The sequence below is a fragment of the Eubalaena glacialis genome, chromosome 15 (assembly GCF_028564815.1).
Source record: "Eubalaena glacialis isolate mEubGla1 chromosome 15, mEubGla1.1.hap2.+ XY, whole genome shotgun sequence".
Taxonomy (NCBI): Eukaryota; Metazoa; Chordata; class Mammalia; order Artiodactyla; family Balaenidae; genus Eubalaena; species Eubalaena glacialis.
Genome location: NC_083730.1, coordinates 53,892,673 through 53,908,259, shown reverse-complemented (window position 1 = coordinate 53,908,259; position 15,587 = coordinate 53,892,673). Strand labels below are relative to the sequence as shown.

The 15,587-nt window shown below is 34.7% G+C and overlaps 1 protein-coding gene across 3 annotated transcripts in view; it reads left to right on the top strand.

Annotated features, from left to right (window-relative positions):
* The window catches only part of RBBP8 (RB binding protein 8, endonuclease), a 96,062-nt gene that overhangs the window by 27,436 nt on the left and 53,039 nt on the right, over nucleotides 1-15,587 (top strand). For all 3 annotated transcript variants that reach the window (XM_061169310.1, XM_061169309.1, XM_061169311.1), the window contains 2 exons: nucleotides 831-873; nucleotides 5,622-5,717. In XM_061169310.1, the coding sequence (XP_061025293.1) occupies nucleotides 831-873; nucleotides 5,622-5,717 (139 nt within the window). The remainder of the gene's footprint in view (nucleotides 1-830; nucleotides 874-5,621; nucleotides 5,718-15,587) is intronic.

The window sequence follows — 15,587 nt, the reverse complement described above, 5'->3', positions numbered from 1 at the left end:
TATAATACCTCCTGCAAAGCATGGCAGTGTAGTTTTACAACGCTTTTATCAACACTGGGTATTAAAATTTTTATAATTTTGCTAAGTAATTTTTTGGGTTTGGATTTATATTGCTAGTGGTGTTGGATGTATTTTCATGTTTGTTTAATGGTGGTTTTTCTCCTTTTAATTATTGTTTGTGAGACTGAGGAATGTCACTCTTATTTTGTTCATATCCTCTCTTGCAGTCTCAATGCTCATCAGCCTGCTTTCTTAACAATAATTACCCAAGTCCCATAGGCAGTGGTCTTCTATTTTGTATCGGACGCAATTAAAATTAAAAATACATATAACACATGTAATACATATCTTGAGCTAAAAACAGTAGTGCCTTATGTTAAGTACTTTTTTGTAAGCAGTTGTGTTCCTAGTCCAGGACCTCCTGACACAATCTATTTTAATCCCAGAAGATTTGAGCCTACATAAGCACTATTGCTGTTAGCAAAATACATAGGCTATGCCAGAACATAAACCTTCATTTATAGTGAACTTCTAGTTATATGCTTGCCCGTGCTATTAGGAAGTAACTCACTTTAGGTAGAGAAAATTTCATTCTATTTGGCTGTCATACAATAGACTAAGAGCAATAATGTTGCAAATACTCTTTTGTGACCTAAGGGTGCAAGTGAGGGAAATACACTCTTCAAACTAATGGGACCTGGCTCATTGTTCAGAGGCCAGGCTCAAGTAACTTAATAGTGTAGCATTAGATTCATAAAGAAACTTAGATTAACTGCTTTCGAAAAGATAAAATGTATAAATAAAATACTGAGGATTTTTTTCTTTTTCAGGTTTACAAGTAAAAGTAACCAAACTGAAAAAGGAACGAATTTTGTAAGTATCAGCATATATAACACTGATGTCTTATTTATAAAGTAATTGATATTGATGTCCTATTTGAATTCAATGTTTTATTTATAAGGAAGTTAGCTTTACTTAGTGTGGACCTTGTGTAGTTGACAGCGAGTTATTCAAAATTCTAAAGGAAAAAGAATAATTTTGAGTATAGCCTTAGTTAATATTTGCATATATTTATATTTTAACATAATTTTAATATGTGTATAATCTTTTTCCTTAAAATATTTATTAAGATGGAAACTGATCTATAAATCATTTTGATCTGTTAACGGCATTTTTTTCTCAACTATGATTGATACCTGGAATTTAAGATGCTACAAGATGGGGAGCAGAATAAGTCTGGGATTTCTAACTCATATAAGAAATGGTAACTAAATGGATATTCTGAGACCCCTTTTAACTAATTTGAAATTACCAGCAGTTCCCCTGAATTGTTTTGGTTATTAAGCCCAGAATCATATCTGATTTTCTAAGTCAGGAGCAGATTTTACTCATGGTTCTTTAGACCTTCTGCATTCAGGAATCTGAAACAGACGGCATAATAGAATATTATTACTCATAACAAAAATTAATATCATTGTGACTAATAATAATTGCATTTGCTTTACAGTATATACCAATAGGTCTCAGTTCCTTCATATTCCTAAAGCTTCCAAGACTGTAACCAGAAGCTGGAGTTACCAGCCACTCATCAAAACACACCTCACTATTTTTTCTATTATAATCTGAAAACAGAAATTGTGAAGTTTTCCATTACATCTGTAAAGTCATGTTTGGAAGATGACCTAGATACAGAAATGAGAAATCATAAATTTTTAAAACAGTTTTTTTGAAGAATAATTTTATGATTCTTAATTACTGACACTTTTAAATGCTTTGCATGTTGAAAAGGTACCTGTTCCTACCTTAAAGGTGTCATTTTGAACATTTAAGTTTAGGATGTATATCTTATTAGTTGATCATATTTTCTTACTGTGAGACCAAAAAAACACCAGAAGTGACTTTTATGGTAAAGAAGATGTATCCTTTCACATAGAAGGCCCAAAGTAGGGAGATTCTAGGACTGGTTATCACTTATTTCTATCTTTCTTCTCTGCCATCTTTAGTGTTCAGACTTGCCCTGTTAGTTTTGACTCACTGCAGTATGGCAAGCTGGCTGTCATCATTCTAGTTATCACTTGCACAACATCTTTGTGTCCTTTTATTTTTACTAATTATAAAAGTTTGTCAGAAGCAGCCCCCAGCAGACTTCCTGTAACTCATTGACGATGTTCATTCCTAAATAATAACTGGCAAAGAGAATTGAATTAACATGATTGGCTTACACTAATTCTGACACTACTTTATATGTATTCTAGGATTAAGTGCATAAGTAAATATATTGTTGATAAGGAGGCTTTTCCTCAGTGGTGAAATTTTTTTTGAGTGGTTTGAGATTAAAAATTATGAAATACACTTATTCTATTGTTTTCATCTTCACCTTTGCTTATAGCCCAGCTAGTGATGGTTGCTACAAGCATTGTTAATCAGCAGATGAGTATGTACTATCAGTGACTTGGTATGCTCATTTAACACATACCACACTAAATAGCTAATTACTGTTTGTTGGAGTTATTCTACAAATCTCCTCTTTTATATATAATAATACTGTATAGGAATTCTTGTTCCCTCTTACCATTATAATACCCAAAGTATAATATTTTGGAGTTGATCAGTAGTTAGACAGTGAGCTCTTTATATTGTACCTTGGTTCAGTGTAGGAAGTAAATGACCTTGTAAATCCTAGATTAACAACCATTGATTAGAATGACATCCTTTAGAATCAAAATGTTGGTCAGTTTTTAGAAACATTGTGTTTGCTATTTGATTTTACATTTTAAACTACATTCACTAAATGTTTTTGAAGGAGTTTAGTTTTATTAAAAATGGATCCTTCTTGTAGACCTAGTAATTTTATTTTCTAAAATGTTACTATTTTAAATGATAGATTTATAGCTATAAAATAATATTTCCTCTTAGCTAGAATCAGAATCATTTCCCTGCAGATTGAATGATTAAACATAGTTAGAAATGATCTAGGGCCTTCCTGGTGATCCAGTGGTTAAGAATCCGCCTTCCAATGCAGGGGATGCGGGTTCGATCCCTGGTCAGGGAACTAAGGTCCCACATGCCGCGGGGCAACTAAGTTCGCGCACCGCAGCTACTGAGCCCACACACCACAACTAGAGAGCCCACATGCCACAACTAAGACCCGATGCAGCCAAAAATAATAAAAATAAATAAAAAATTTTTAAAAAGATCTAGATTTGCTTATAACAAACGTACTTTTTTTTAACTGAATTTTTATACAGAATGTATTTCTCCATACCTCTAACCAAACCGCATGAAAAACCTTCTTTAATTCGTAAATGACTGTTGAATATTACTTTCTCAAAAATCACGTAAAACATTTCTGAATCTTAAAGAATGGAAACACAGCTGGTTGTTCAGTAGGTGATAATAATGGTTTACTTCACTGTATAGTTCTCAGTCATTTGATCCTCTTAGCAACCTTTTAATATATATTGTAATTACTCTGTACCTGCCTACCTTAGGTAGCTTGGGGTTACACATTTTGGAAGCATGGCTAAGTAACTAAATCTCCTGAGTAATCAGAGAATTAAAGGGATGCTTTATTTTGTAGAGGATAGGTCATTGCATTGTGGGACCAGGAACTCGGATTTGCCTGTATGACCATAACTCTCCTTTCCAAGTGTATTTTATGATAGACAGTCAGGGTACAGTAACAGGATGTCTGGTCTCCATATTGTTAGAATAGCTTTATTTGTGAGATATCTCAGTCCTAGGGATTCCCACCTGGAAGAAGCAATGAGAAAAGAAATCAATAACTGTACTATATTTGTCTATCACTTAATTGCTTCAGACCTGTGTTTTGATGATAGTTGTCTCTGCACATGACTAATGCTCCTCTTTTACATAGGTTCATTTACAGAATTCCACATGTATCAATAGAAATGTTGACTGTTGAATTTTTGTTGAATACTCCCAAAATAGGATCAGTGAAAACCTAGTGCTGCTTCTGAATTAAATACATTTTCTAGAAGTATTAGAAAATTTTTTTATTATTAGCTTCAGCTATCTATTACTTCCAAAATTTCATATATATATACATATGCTACCAGAACAATATTTGTTGTATAGCAGGAGGCCACTCTTAGATGTATTGGCTTTTCATTCAATATCAAATATTCAATCAGTATATAAGAAGTACCCTCGTATTGGTATCTGACATTTTGACTTAGTTGTTTTGCTCGTCTCTTTTGTTGCCAGTGATATTACATTCTACGTTTTAGCAATTTTGACACAGTCATTTGGACATCTTTTTGTGGCAGACTGATTTGTCACCTTTATTTGATTTGATATTTCAGACCCTTGAGAGGGCTGGGAGAAGATATTTGAACCACGATATTATCCTATATTTTCAGATTCCAGATTACACAGAGAATCCTGATTCAATTTCTAATGGGTTTTCATAGAATTAAAATATATGCATACTTTGTATAGGTGATTGTTTGAAATATAATGATGGAGAGGTAAAATATGGCACAACCTTGGAAAGTAACCAGGTAGTTTACTAGAAGAAAATTTTAGGTGTCTTTCTTTTTTCCTGACTAAAATCAAAATGGTAAATACTTAAATAGAACTTACTGTGTGCCAGTACGGTTCTGTATGCTGTATATTCATTAGTACTTAGTCCTTGCAAATGTCTCATGAAGTAGATACTACTAATGTATCCACATTTTTTGAGGCACAGAGAGTTTAGGTTACGTGCACCAGCTCACACAGCTGGTACGTGACAGCTGAGATTCAAACCTAGGCTTCAGGATGTAGGGTTTGTGTACTTCTACTTCACAGTAAACCCTGGCTTAAAAGTAATACCAGGTAAAAGTTTAAGCAACACAAAAATTAGTAAAATAGAAAGTATAAATCCCTCATAATTGGAATAGGAATGATATGAGTGGAGTTACCTATTTACATTATCGAATGTAGATAAAATAATTAAAATAACAGTAAGTGTACATTTTTTTAAATTAATTAATTAATTAATTAATTTTTTTTTTTTTTTTTTTGGCTGTGTTGGGTCTCCATTTCCGTGCGAGGGCCCTCTCCAGTTGGGGCATGCGGGGGCCACTCTTCATCACGGTGCGCGGGCCTCTCACCACTGCGGCCTCCTCTGTTGCAGAGCACAGGCTCCAGATGCGCAGGCTCAGTAGTTGTGGCCCACGGGCCCAGCCTCTCCGCGGCATGTGGGATCCTCCCAGACCAGGGCTCGAACCCGTGTCCCCTGCACTGGCAGGCAGACTCTCAACCACTGCGCCACCAGGGAAGCCCAAGTGTACATTTTAATAGCAATTTTGACAATGTTGAGTCAGTGGTGGCATCAGAATTTACTCCTTCATCTGTGTTCCAGCATTGTATAATGAATACCTGGTGCTTAGGAAGATACTTCTGTAGAACATAAAAATACTGTAGAGCAAATTCTAGTATAATTTGAACTCTGATTAACAAGATATTCAAACTTCACCTTCTAAGTTGTTTGTTTTGATACAACAAATTCATAATATGTAAGTGGTGAGATCATGCTTTGGAGTTCTTAATGACAGAATAGTCTTGTTAGAGTATTTTTCCGTTAAAAAAAAAATGACTTATTTCTTGACTTTTAGAGATGCACAGAGACTAGAAGAATTCTTTACCAAAAATCAACAGCTGAGAGAGCAGCAGAAAGTCCTTCATGAAACCATTAAAGTTTTAGAAGATCGGTGAGTCTGGTTCTTGGGTCTTCTTGTGTAAGAGGTGATTTCCCTCTTAATAGAGTATACATTGGTTTTCATTTGTAATCCGTTCTGAGACTTAAAATGATCTTTTTTCCAACTCTATGTCAACTTTGGATAAATACTTTATGAAATTAAAACAAACTTACAGGTTTGTTTTTTCAATAATTACAGCAATCACATCAATTTACCCTTTAAATGATGTTTCTTTATCTGGTATTTGTTGTAGGACAAGCTCAAGAGTAGCAGTGTTCTAATACATTTGATGCTTTCATTCCATTTTTACTTCTAAGTAGGTGGAAACTGCTTCACAATTCTATTCCTGTCTTCTTTTTTTAAATTTTATTTATTTTATTTGGTTTTTTTTGGCTGTGTTGGGTCTTTGTTGCTGCGTGCAGGCTTTCTCTAGTTGCGGCAGCAGGGGCTACTGTTAGTTGCGGTGCACGGGCTTCTCATTGCGGTGGCTTCTCTTGTGGCAGAGAACGGGCTCTAGGCACGCGGGCTCAGCAGTCGTGGCTCGTGGGCTCTAGAGCGCAGGCTCAGTAGTTGTGGCGCACAGGCTTAGCTGCTCGGCGGCATGTGGGATCCTCCCGGACCAGGGCTCGAACCCGCATCCCCTGCATTGGCAGGCGGATTCTTAACCACTGCACCACCAGGGAAGCCCTATTCCTATATAGGGCTGTCTTAAGCCCTGTCTTATTTTCTTACTCCTGCCATTCTCTTTTCTTCTTTGCATATTTCTCCACTTTCAGGCATTCTAGGGATTCTTTTTACTGAATATTCCCAAGGTAATGCCTATTACTTCACCTCATGTACAGACTTTTTTCTTTCCCACTCCTATGAGGTTAACACTCTACATTAGAAAAGGCTTTCAGATTTTGCTGTTTTCCCTTGTCTGAACTGTAAGGGCTATTTAGGAACTTGAACTATTTATAGCAAACTACATTTCTTGCTTTATTTATAGTTAATATTGTTCCATTATTATCATTTTTGTATATGTTACGGGAAGGCTGGTGGTTTGAATTTGCCACTGTGTCTTAGTGGTGGAATAATCTGATATTCTGCATGATGCAGACTAAAGTTGAGTACTCTTTCTTCCATGACTGCTATCTCAGTGGATGCACATTTACTGGAATAGGCAGCCTATTGTGGGAAAAGGCTCCATATGCTTTGGAATCATAGATGTGAATTTGAATTCCAACTTCACACTATCTCCTTAATTGAATTCAACAATTAATAGTTGAGCGCTTACTACGTTCCAGGTGTTGTTCTAGGGGCTAGGAATACTATCCTTAGTATGTCATGGAGCTGATACTTAATTTTCAAAGATTGGGAGTGGGCCTGCAAATAAGATGATTTCAGATTACAAGAGCTGAAGAAGAAATAAAAATGAATTATTTAATTGAGTGACTACGAGCATTGGGAAATGAAGGGCTACCGATGGATGTCAGGGATGACCTTTCTGAGGAGGTGCCATTAGAACTGAGACCTGAGTGATACAAAAAAGAGCCGTCACTTGAAGAACTGAAGATAAGAAGAGGACAAATGCAAAAGCCTCTGGTGGAAATAGATTTTGAAATATTTGAGGAGTAGGACATCCACTGTGATTCTAACTTAACGAGTAAGAGGATGAATGATAGATAATATTGGAAAGGTAGGAAGTAACTAAATTCAGTAGGGACATCAGAAAAAAGTTTGGATTTTAATTGCATTGGGAAGCCATTGGAGTGTTTAAGCAGGGGAATGCCAAAGGGATACGAGCAGGTACTGACAGCATCTGTTATATCCAAATGTAGATGTCGAGTAGGTAGTTGCATATGTGAGTCTGGAACTAATGGGAGAGGTTAGAGCTAGAGAAACAAATTTGAAAATCATCAGCTGTATATAAACAGCATTTAAAATCTTGAGACTGGATAAGATCTCCTAAGGACATCTTTAAAAGTATAGGAAAAGCATAGAAGAGGGCTCAGGGCTGAATCCTTGGGCATACTAATTAAGGTTTAATGAAGAATAAGGGCCAGCCAGCAAAAAAGATTGAGAAAGGAATTACCAGAGTAGGAGAAAAGCCAAGAACATATGACATGACACTAACAATACCTTCTTCACAGGGCTATTTTGAACGTTAAATGAGATAGTGCAAGTAAAAATACATAATGGAAGCTTAAAAAGACTTACAATATCCCTCCTGTTTGGTGAATATGATTCCAACCTCTAGTGCTCTAGTCTGTACTCTACACACAGCCAGACTAGTCCCTCTCTCTAGCTGAGATATCTGGAAACTAGAAAGCCATCTGTCCGTCTCACTCTTCCCTAGTCCAGGATCAAAGAGGAAATCATCAGTTACTCTTCCTTCAGTGTGGTGCGGCATTTCCTTCTGTTTTCTCTGGATATGTAGTACAGGATTGAGGAGGAAGGGTGGAGAGCATATGTTTCTCAGCCTTTAACTCTCCAGTGATTGAAGCACTTCCTTCTCTTACTTTACCATATTTTTTTTCTCTCATCTCTACTGCTCCACTACTTTCTACAAGCGATGAGGTTCTTCCTTCCATATAATAATGGTAGTAATGGCAAGAGATTAGGAACTTGCTTTCTGTTCAGTGATGCCCAAGTATAGAAAATTTTAAGTCTGAGTTCTCTAAGAAAGCAAACATCAAGATGACATTAGATATTCAAGAGATTTTGGGGGGAAACACACCTGTAAGGTAAATGAAGAAGGAGCTGGAGGAGACTGGGAGAGCTGTGAGATGTCCATGCATCTAACCCTTTTGAAAAAGAGAGAAAAAGGAAGGTCTTAGACTGCACTGCAGTTTTAAGAAAGCTTTGGCAAGGCCAATGGGGAGTTCTGGAGCCATAGTATCCCTGCTCTACTCATTCATTGGCTGGCTTCTGACTGTGGGATGCCTGGTGGGTTCACCTGTCTGGCGGGTAAAGGATTTCAGAGCACAACAGCTGGAGCCAGTGATTTTACTTCCCACAATAGGAGATACGTTTTCATGGTTGCCACACTCAAAGACTGATTGTGTTTATTTCCAGCATTCTTTCTGTTTAGTTGATCATTAGCAAGTTGTTTAGGACTCAATGCACTGAAAAAAAATCACAAGGTAAGGTTTTCATTATGTTTTGCACAAATTGGCTTAATACAGTTGGCTCTCCATTTCATCCCCAAGATATAGTGTTCTTCATCTTAGCTCTTGAAGACACTCCTTTCTAATATCTTCAGAACATTTCTTCACTTTATGATTTAAAGTTTTGGCTGTTCTTTTATTCTTTGCATCTTGTGCTTCTCTTCTTAAGTGAATTTTTCTTCTCCAGGTTCATTCTCAGAAGAAATGTTAGTGGATGAGTGCCCCTACCCTTCCCATTGAAGTATTTTCTAAATTACCATCCTTTATTTGGTTAATATATTTAATTGTTAAAATTATCATTTTTATTCTGCAGTTTTTAAAAACTAGATTCTTTTCTTTTTATCATCTATTTTCACTAATATCAGGTGGATGTCACACTTCTGTGCTGTTTCTTACCCTAAATGTTCTCTTGCCTCTCATTCTGTTCACCTTTACATTTTTAGGTAGGTGGGCCTATAATTCATTACATGGTATTAATTTGGGGGTGGGACAAGGAGTGTAGCTCATTTCTTTATTCACATGCTTTTTCTTTCCTTTCTTTAAATCTGAAATTTCCTTCTGGGATTATTTTAAGATTTGTCCCTCATTTTATGAAGCTTCATTTAATGAAACCAAGAACGATGTAGATCTAATCATTATTTTTTTAATGTAGGATCTGCTAGTTTTGAGGGCTCACATTATACCCAGCCATCCAGCACTTAATCTTCACCTTAACACTATGAGGTAGATGATAAATCGATTTTACAAATGAGGAAACTATGCTGACAAAGAGTTAAGAAACTTTCCCAAGATCACATAGTTAATGGATAATTAGGTTAAATTTGCCCCTCAAACTTCCCAATTTCTACTGTTTGACGATGCCTTGTCTGTGTGTTGTCTTAATTTTATAAATGTGTAAATGAATTACAACTTAACTGATTATCTCAAAGTATTTATGCTTGATATAAAGTTACCAAAACAAGTACTCTGAAATATTAAGTCTTCAACATTGCCTATTATCTAGTCTTGTTTTCTTGGAAGGTTGTTTTGCTTGTTTGTTTTTGGTTATTTTTCTTTTAAATTGCTACTAACTAAATCCTACCTTTAAATGTCAAAGTAGGTAACATTTAGTAAAGTTCTGCCTTACTTAAAATTTTACTTTAATTTTGTCATATGTAAGAATGATAATCCTAGAGTAAGCTTTAAATATCTGTAAAAATTAATGTTTTGCTGAGACCTTTTAAAAGCAACATATATTTTGTTAAAATTTCTAAATGGTAATTCTGCAACTTGCTGTTTACCCTTCATAAGATGAAGTGATTCTTATTTCTTATGTTAATATTATGAAAACATCAGGAAATATTTAGATGAAAGGAATTATTCAGTAAAGATAAATTAGATAATAAGAAGTTCTAATTTAATGTGGCTTGTTTGTGTTTTACTAGTACTGTTATTACATTACTATTTACAGGAACCATTTACAGGTTCCCTCAAGAAACCAAAGTATTTCACTTAATCTAAGGAACAGTCACTGTACTAGATAGAAGGCATTTAAAAAAAAAAAAATCTAAACAAAGCAGTTAAACCATAGTTGTCTGATAGATTTTAATATTTTTAAAAGCATTTTTGTCAATATTAGGAAACTCATATTTCAACTGTTGTTAAAAGGGAAAATTGGTACTCATAATCAGAGGATTTGTGGTTCTCTATTTTTGAAATACTGACCAAATGTCTCCTTTTGTCTTGCCAACTCTTCTTACTTATGGATTTGAATTTAAGTGTATTCTTCAGGAGACCTTCCCGGACTTCCTAGACTCGACTTAGTTGTGCTGTGTGGTTTCATAGTACCCTGTATTTCCACTTTAACGTTGTGAATCATACTTTATTGTAATTACTTTTTATTGTCTTTCTTTTTTTAGTACACTGTAAACTCTTTTAAAGAAGTGACATTATCTTGGCCACTGTTGTATTTTAGCACTTACAGTACTCCCTGTAGGTGTTCAGTAAAACCCTTTTGAATGAAAATGAGTAAGTTTGAGGAAATCTTTTTAGGGTATAGCAAACAGTTGAGCATACTTGTTTATCTGGTAAGTTTTAATTGCAAACTGAAATCTTTTCTTTCTTCATCTCTATGAACAAACTGGAATATCACTCAGAATGCATGATACTTTCAGCCCTTACAAGTAGAATTACTCTTCTTTCCTGTTTACCTGCTTATAGCTACTGAAATTGCATTCTCCTGTGAAATCGAGGCTGCTTTTTCTTTCTCTGACAGCAGCAGTTGAAGATAGGCAAGAAGAAAACAGTGGAATCCTGCTGATAGAATAGGAGCTAGCCTGTTTTCTCACATTCATTTAAATTTAAGCTAGGATCAGTGAACAATCAAGAGTTGACTCTTTTTCACAGGTATTATCAAGAGTGGCAGTTAACTGGAGAAAACTAGATGTAATAAACAAGTTAGGGAATATTGTTTCATTTTATAAGTTTATACTGTGGCATTTTTAAACTTGGAAACTAAGGGTTTCAAGAGGTTGTCTTCCATGATACCTTATGACATTTTAATATATCAGAGTTGATTTCTTGGAAACAATAAGGTGTTCAGTTTTTAATGACAAAGTGGTAGGGTGACATTTGAATACTTAATTAGGATTGATTAATGCCATTTAACTCCTTCAGTGTTTTTCAGTGACCTTTCAGTGTCAGTGCTCTTTTTGGCCTCTCTAGCTTAGTAGTTCTGTGTATACATTATTTACCACAATCAGGTCAACTATTTGAATGTTTATTGCATGAATCCCAAGCTATTAATTTGAATAGATCTTAAAAGAGAAATATAAAAGTGAAATGTGAGTATTTTAGACCAATAGTTAAAATTGAGTTTCTTCTTATAACAGTTTAACAATGTCTTGGTTTTGGAATAGTTTAGAGAGAACTTTATTCTTATTTCCTTTGGAATTTTAAAGGCATAAATAGACTTTACTCTTAGCTTTGGAAATGCTTGAAAGTCTGAAAACATTAAGTGTTATAGCAGAAAGATAAGAAGGTGTATGTCCTTAGTACCTTAATTCTCAAAAAAATTTTATGTAAAGTTTACTAGAATATATTTCTATTAAATTAAAATGCTATGACAAAAAGGAGTATAACGTACTATTTAGCTGATTTTACGTTTTTCCTTTTATAATTTTTATTCAAGTAATACATGTACATTATAAACTTGTATAGTTATCATCAACCAATAGTTTCCTGTTCCACTCTTTCCCACCCATGCCTGTCCCAGTTTTTAGTTCTCCAAAGTTCTAAATGATGTATTTTCACTTTAACACTTGATTTATCAATTTGAGACAATAGTTGTTTACTTCTTGCTATGAAGAGGAATAATTTTTCCCTCCCTCACCTATTTTTGAAGTTATTTTAGTGCTGTTTTATTTTTGGACCTTAATACATACATTTATGCAGATATACATATTTACATGAAGATATTTTAGAGAGAGATGTCTGAACAGTCTCCCTGAACTCACCTCTGTATCACAGGAGGATACTGATGCTTTTACCCTTACCTGCATCACTCTTCCTCTCTTTCTACCTTCTGCCTTGTGTCAGCTGAACCAATAACCTATAAATATTGACAAAGTTGATAGTTGCTACGTTCTTTTCTGTTACCAGATTTCAATCCCTTGTATTTTATTTACAAGTTGATTGTAGAAGTTGGAAAATAATGAACAATGTTTATTTATTGACCATTCACTGCTGAGCCAGGATTCATTTCCTTCTCTATAGATCCATTGTCATGACCCCTGTGCCACTCAAGGAGAGTGTTTCTAATGTCCAGGTCAAATAGATTCTTTTCTACTCTGTCCCAAATCAGTTGCTCAAGTCATCGTATAACTGTATTATGATAAAGACGTACTTGTGTAAGATTGCTTTGTTTTTTTTAGAATTTCTAACTACCTTTTTTCTTATTGAGATTAGAAATGTTTTCCTCATCGTGTCATTAATATTATTTAATGCCTGTTATTCTATTTGATTATAATCTTTTTTGTTGTTCTTTTTCTTGAAGACATACTTCTTGGGCTGAAAAACTTTCTGTACTAATTTGGACCATTTACTTTCTAGGCTATCCTACAACATCAATTCTGGAATTTCTCTCACTGGATCCCTACATTAATTCCATTATTTCTTTCAACTCATGTTAGCCAACAAATATTTATGGAGCTCTTGTCTTGTGCCAGGCACTATTTTAGACCTTGAAGATATACTAGTATATATGGTTGGAAAAATGTGGGCCTGTTTTTCCTTTTTTTTTTTTTTTCCTTATAGCTCACCCACAAGTAACTGCTTAAAAATGCACAGGAAGTAAATTTTCAAGGAGTCTTGCATATCTGAGAAAATGTTTTTGTTTTACTATTGCATTTAGATGGTATATTGACTGGATATAAAATTCTAGGTTGAAAATAGTTTTCCCTCAAAACTTTGAAGACATTTTCTCATTGTCTGTGAGCATCCAAAGCTATCATTCTAATGTTCATTCCTTTATAGGTAATAGATTTTTTTCCCATTCTGGAATGTAAGATCTTTTTATCCTAACTCTGAATTTCATATGGTGTGTGTGTGTGTGTGTGTTTCCTTCATTGTGCTGTCCAGTCATCCTGTTAACCTGAAGACTAGTATCTCTTAAGATACTATTTTTGTCTATTATTTCCTCTCTCCATTTTTGTAGGTTCTCTCTTTATGGAGCACTTCTTAGTCATAAACTGATCCTTTACAATCTTTTGTCTTGTTTCTGTTACTTGTTTTTTTCCATGTTCTGGGAGATTTCTTCTATTTTACTCTCCAACCCTATTATTGAAGCTGTTTTGGTAATCACATGTTTAGTATCCAAGAACTTTTTATTGTTTGTTGATCATTTATATGTACATGTGTGTATGTGTACCCTTTTCTTGTTTTATGTCAACATCACTTCTCATTTTTCCAGGGATACTAGCTCTTTTATGTTACTGGTTTGCTTCATACACTAGTGATCTTTGGTTGTCTGTATTTAGTAGTGTATTACTGCAATGAATTTTCTGCATTAGTTGGTATGATGTACTCTGCTTTTAATTGTCTATCTGTTTTACCCCGGCCATTCCCAATTCTCCCTCCCCCAGGAGTTTTCCTATGAATAGGAAAGTCAACTGAGGACTCTGTGTATGTTATGGGACCTTTACTTTTCAGTAAGAAAATGAGGAGCTATCCTTTGACCTGGGTAGGATTTTAGACTGGGGCACTCAGCTACAGCCCTATTATTATAATTTCCCGTGTGATTTCTTCTTTAACTCATTGCTTATTTGGGAGTGCATTGTTTTTAATATACACATATTTGTGAATTTTCCAGATTTTCCTTCTTTTTTGATTTCTAATTTAATTCCATTGTGGTGAGAGAACATACTTTGTCTGATTTCAGTGCTTTTAAACTTACTGAGACTTGTTTTGTGACCTAGAAAATGGTCTGTCCTAGAGAATGTTCCAAGTGTGCTTGAGAAGAATGTGTGTTCTGCAGTTGTTGGCTGGAGTGTTCTGTAGATGTCAGGTAGGTTTAGGTGGTAGTGTGTTCAAGTCTGCTGTATCTATGCTGATTTTCTGTCTTGTTCTATCCACTATTGAGAGTGGAAGTCTATAACTGTTATTGAATTTATATATTTCTTTCTTCGATTCTGTCAGTTTTTGCTCTGTGTATTTGGGGGCTTTCGTGTTGAATACATGCTCTGCATATTTGGGGGCTTTTGTGTTAAATGTTAATTGTTAATATCTCTCATGAATTGACCCTTTTGTTATAGAATTCACTGTCTCTAGTAACACTTTTACCTTAAAGTCTCTTTTGTTTGATACTAATTAATTAATAACCAGCTCTCTTTTGGTTTTTGTTTGCATGGTATTTCTTTTTCCATCCTTTTGCTTTCAGCTTATTTGTATCTTCAGATCTAAAGTGTGTCTATTGTAGATAGCATATACTTAGATCTTATTTTTTTTTGTCCTGTCTGACAGTTTCTGCCTTTTGATTGGAGTGTTTAATCAATTCATGATTAATGTTATTGATATGGTTGGATTTATGCTAGTCGTTTGGCTTTCTATATGTCTCAAGTCTTTTTTGTTCCTCTGTTCGTCTTTTTCTGTACCTGCCCCCACCTTGCTCTTTGATATGATGGACATTCTAGGATAATCTTCTAGTTTTTTATCTTTTCTCTTAATTTAATTTAATTTAATTTATTTAAATTGAAATAGCCACATGTGGCTTGTGGCTACCATTTTGGACAAGAGTTCTAGACTTCTCCCATTGTTAGCCTACGATTCAGCATTCTCAGGTCAGTTGCTATTTGTCCACCAGCTCCTTGCTTTTAATTCGTTTGTTTTTCTTTCCCATTCTCCCAGTTCTCATAGTCTTGTGTCTTTAAAAATATACACAGATCTTTACTGTAGTTTTGTGGGATTTGGGGAGGAAGCAACAGTAGATGCAGATGTTCACTTTGTCATCTTTACTTAGATCCTGATTGGCCTAATTCCTGTTTCTGGAATGTACTCCAATTAAACCATGTTGCCCAATTCTTTATTCCTTCATTCTAGAAATTTTAGTCCTATTAATGCAACCTATGATCTCTAATCTTTATTTTTTATATCCATATCAACACTGTTGATATGAGTTTTACTTTTATATAAAAATCTCTAGGTTCTTTTTGTTTGTTTTAGTTGTATAGTTTTCATGTTTTGTCTCCTTATTTTAAAA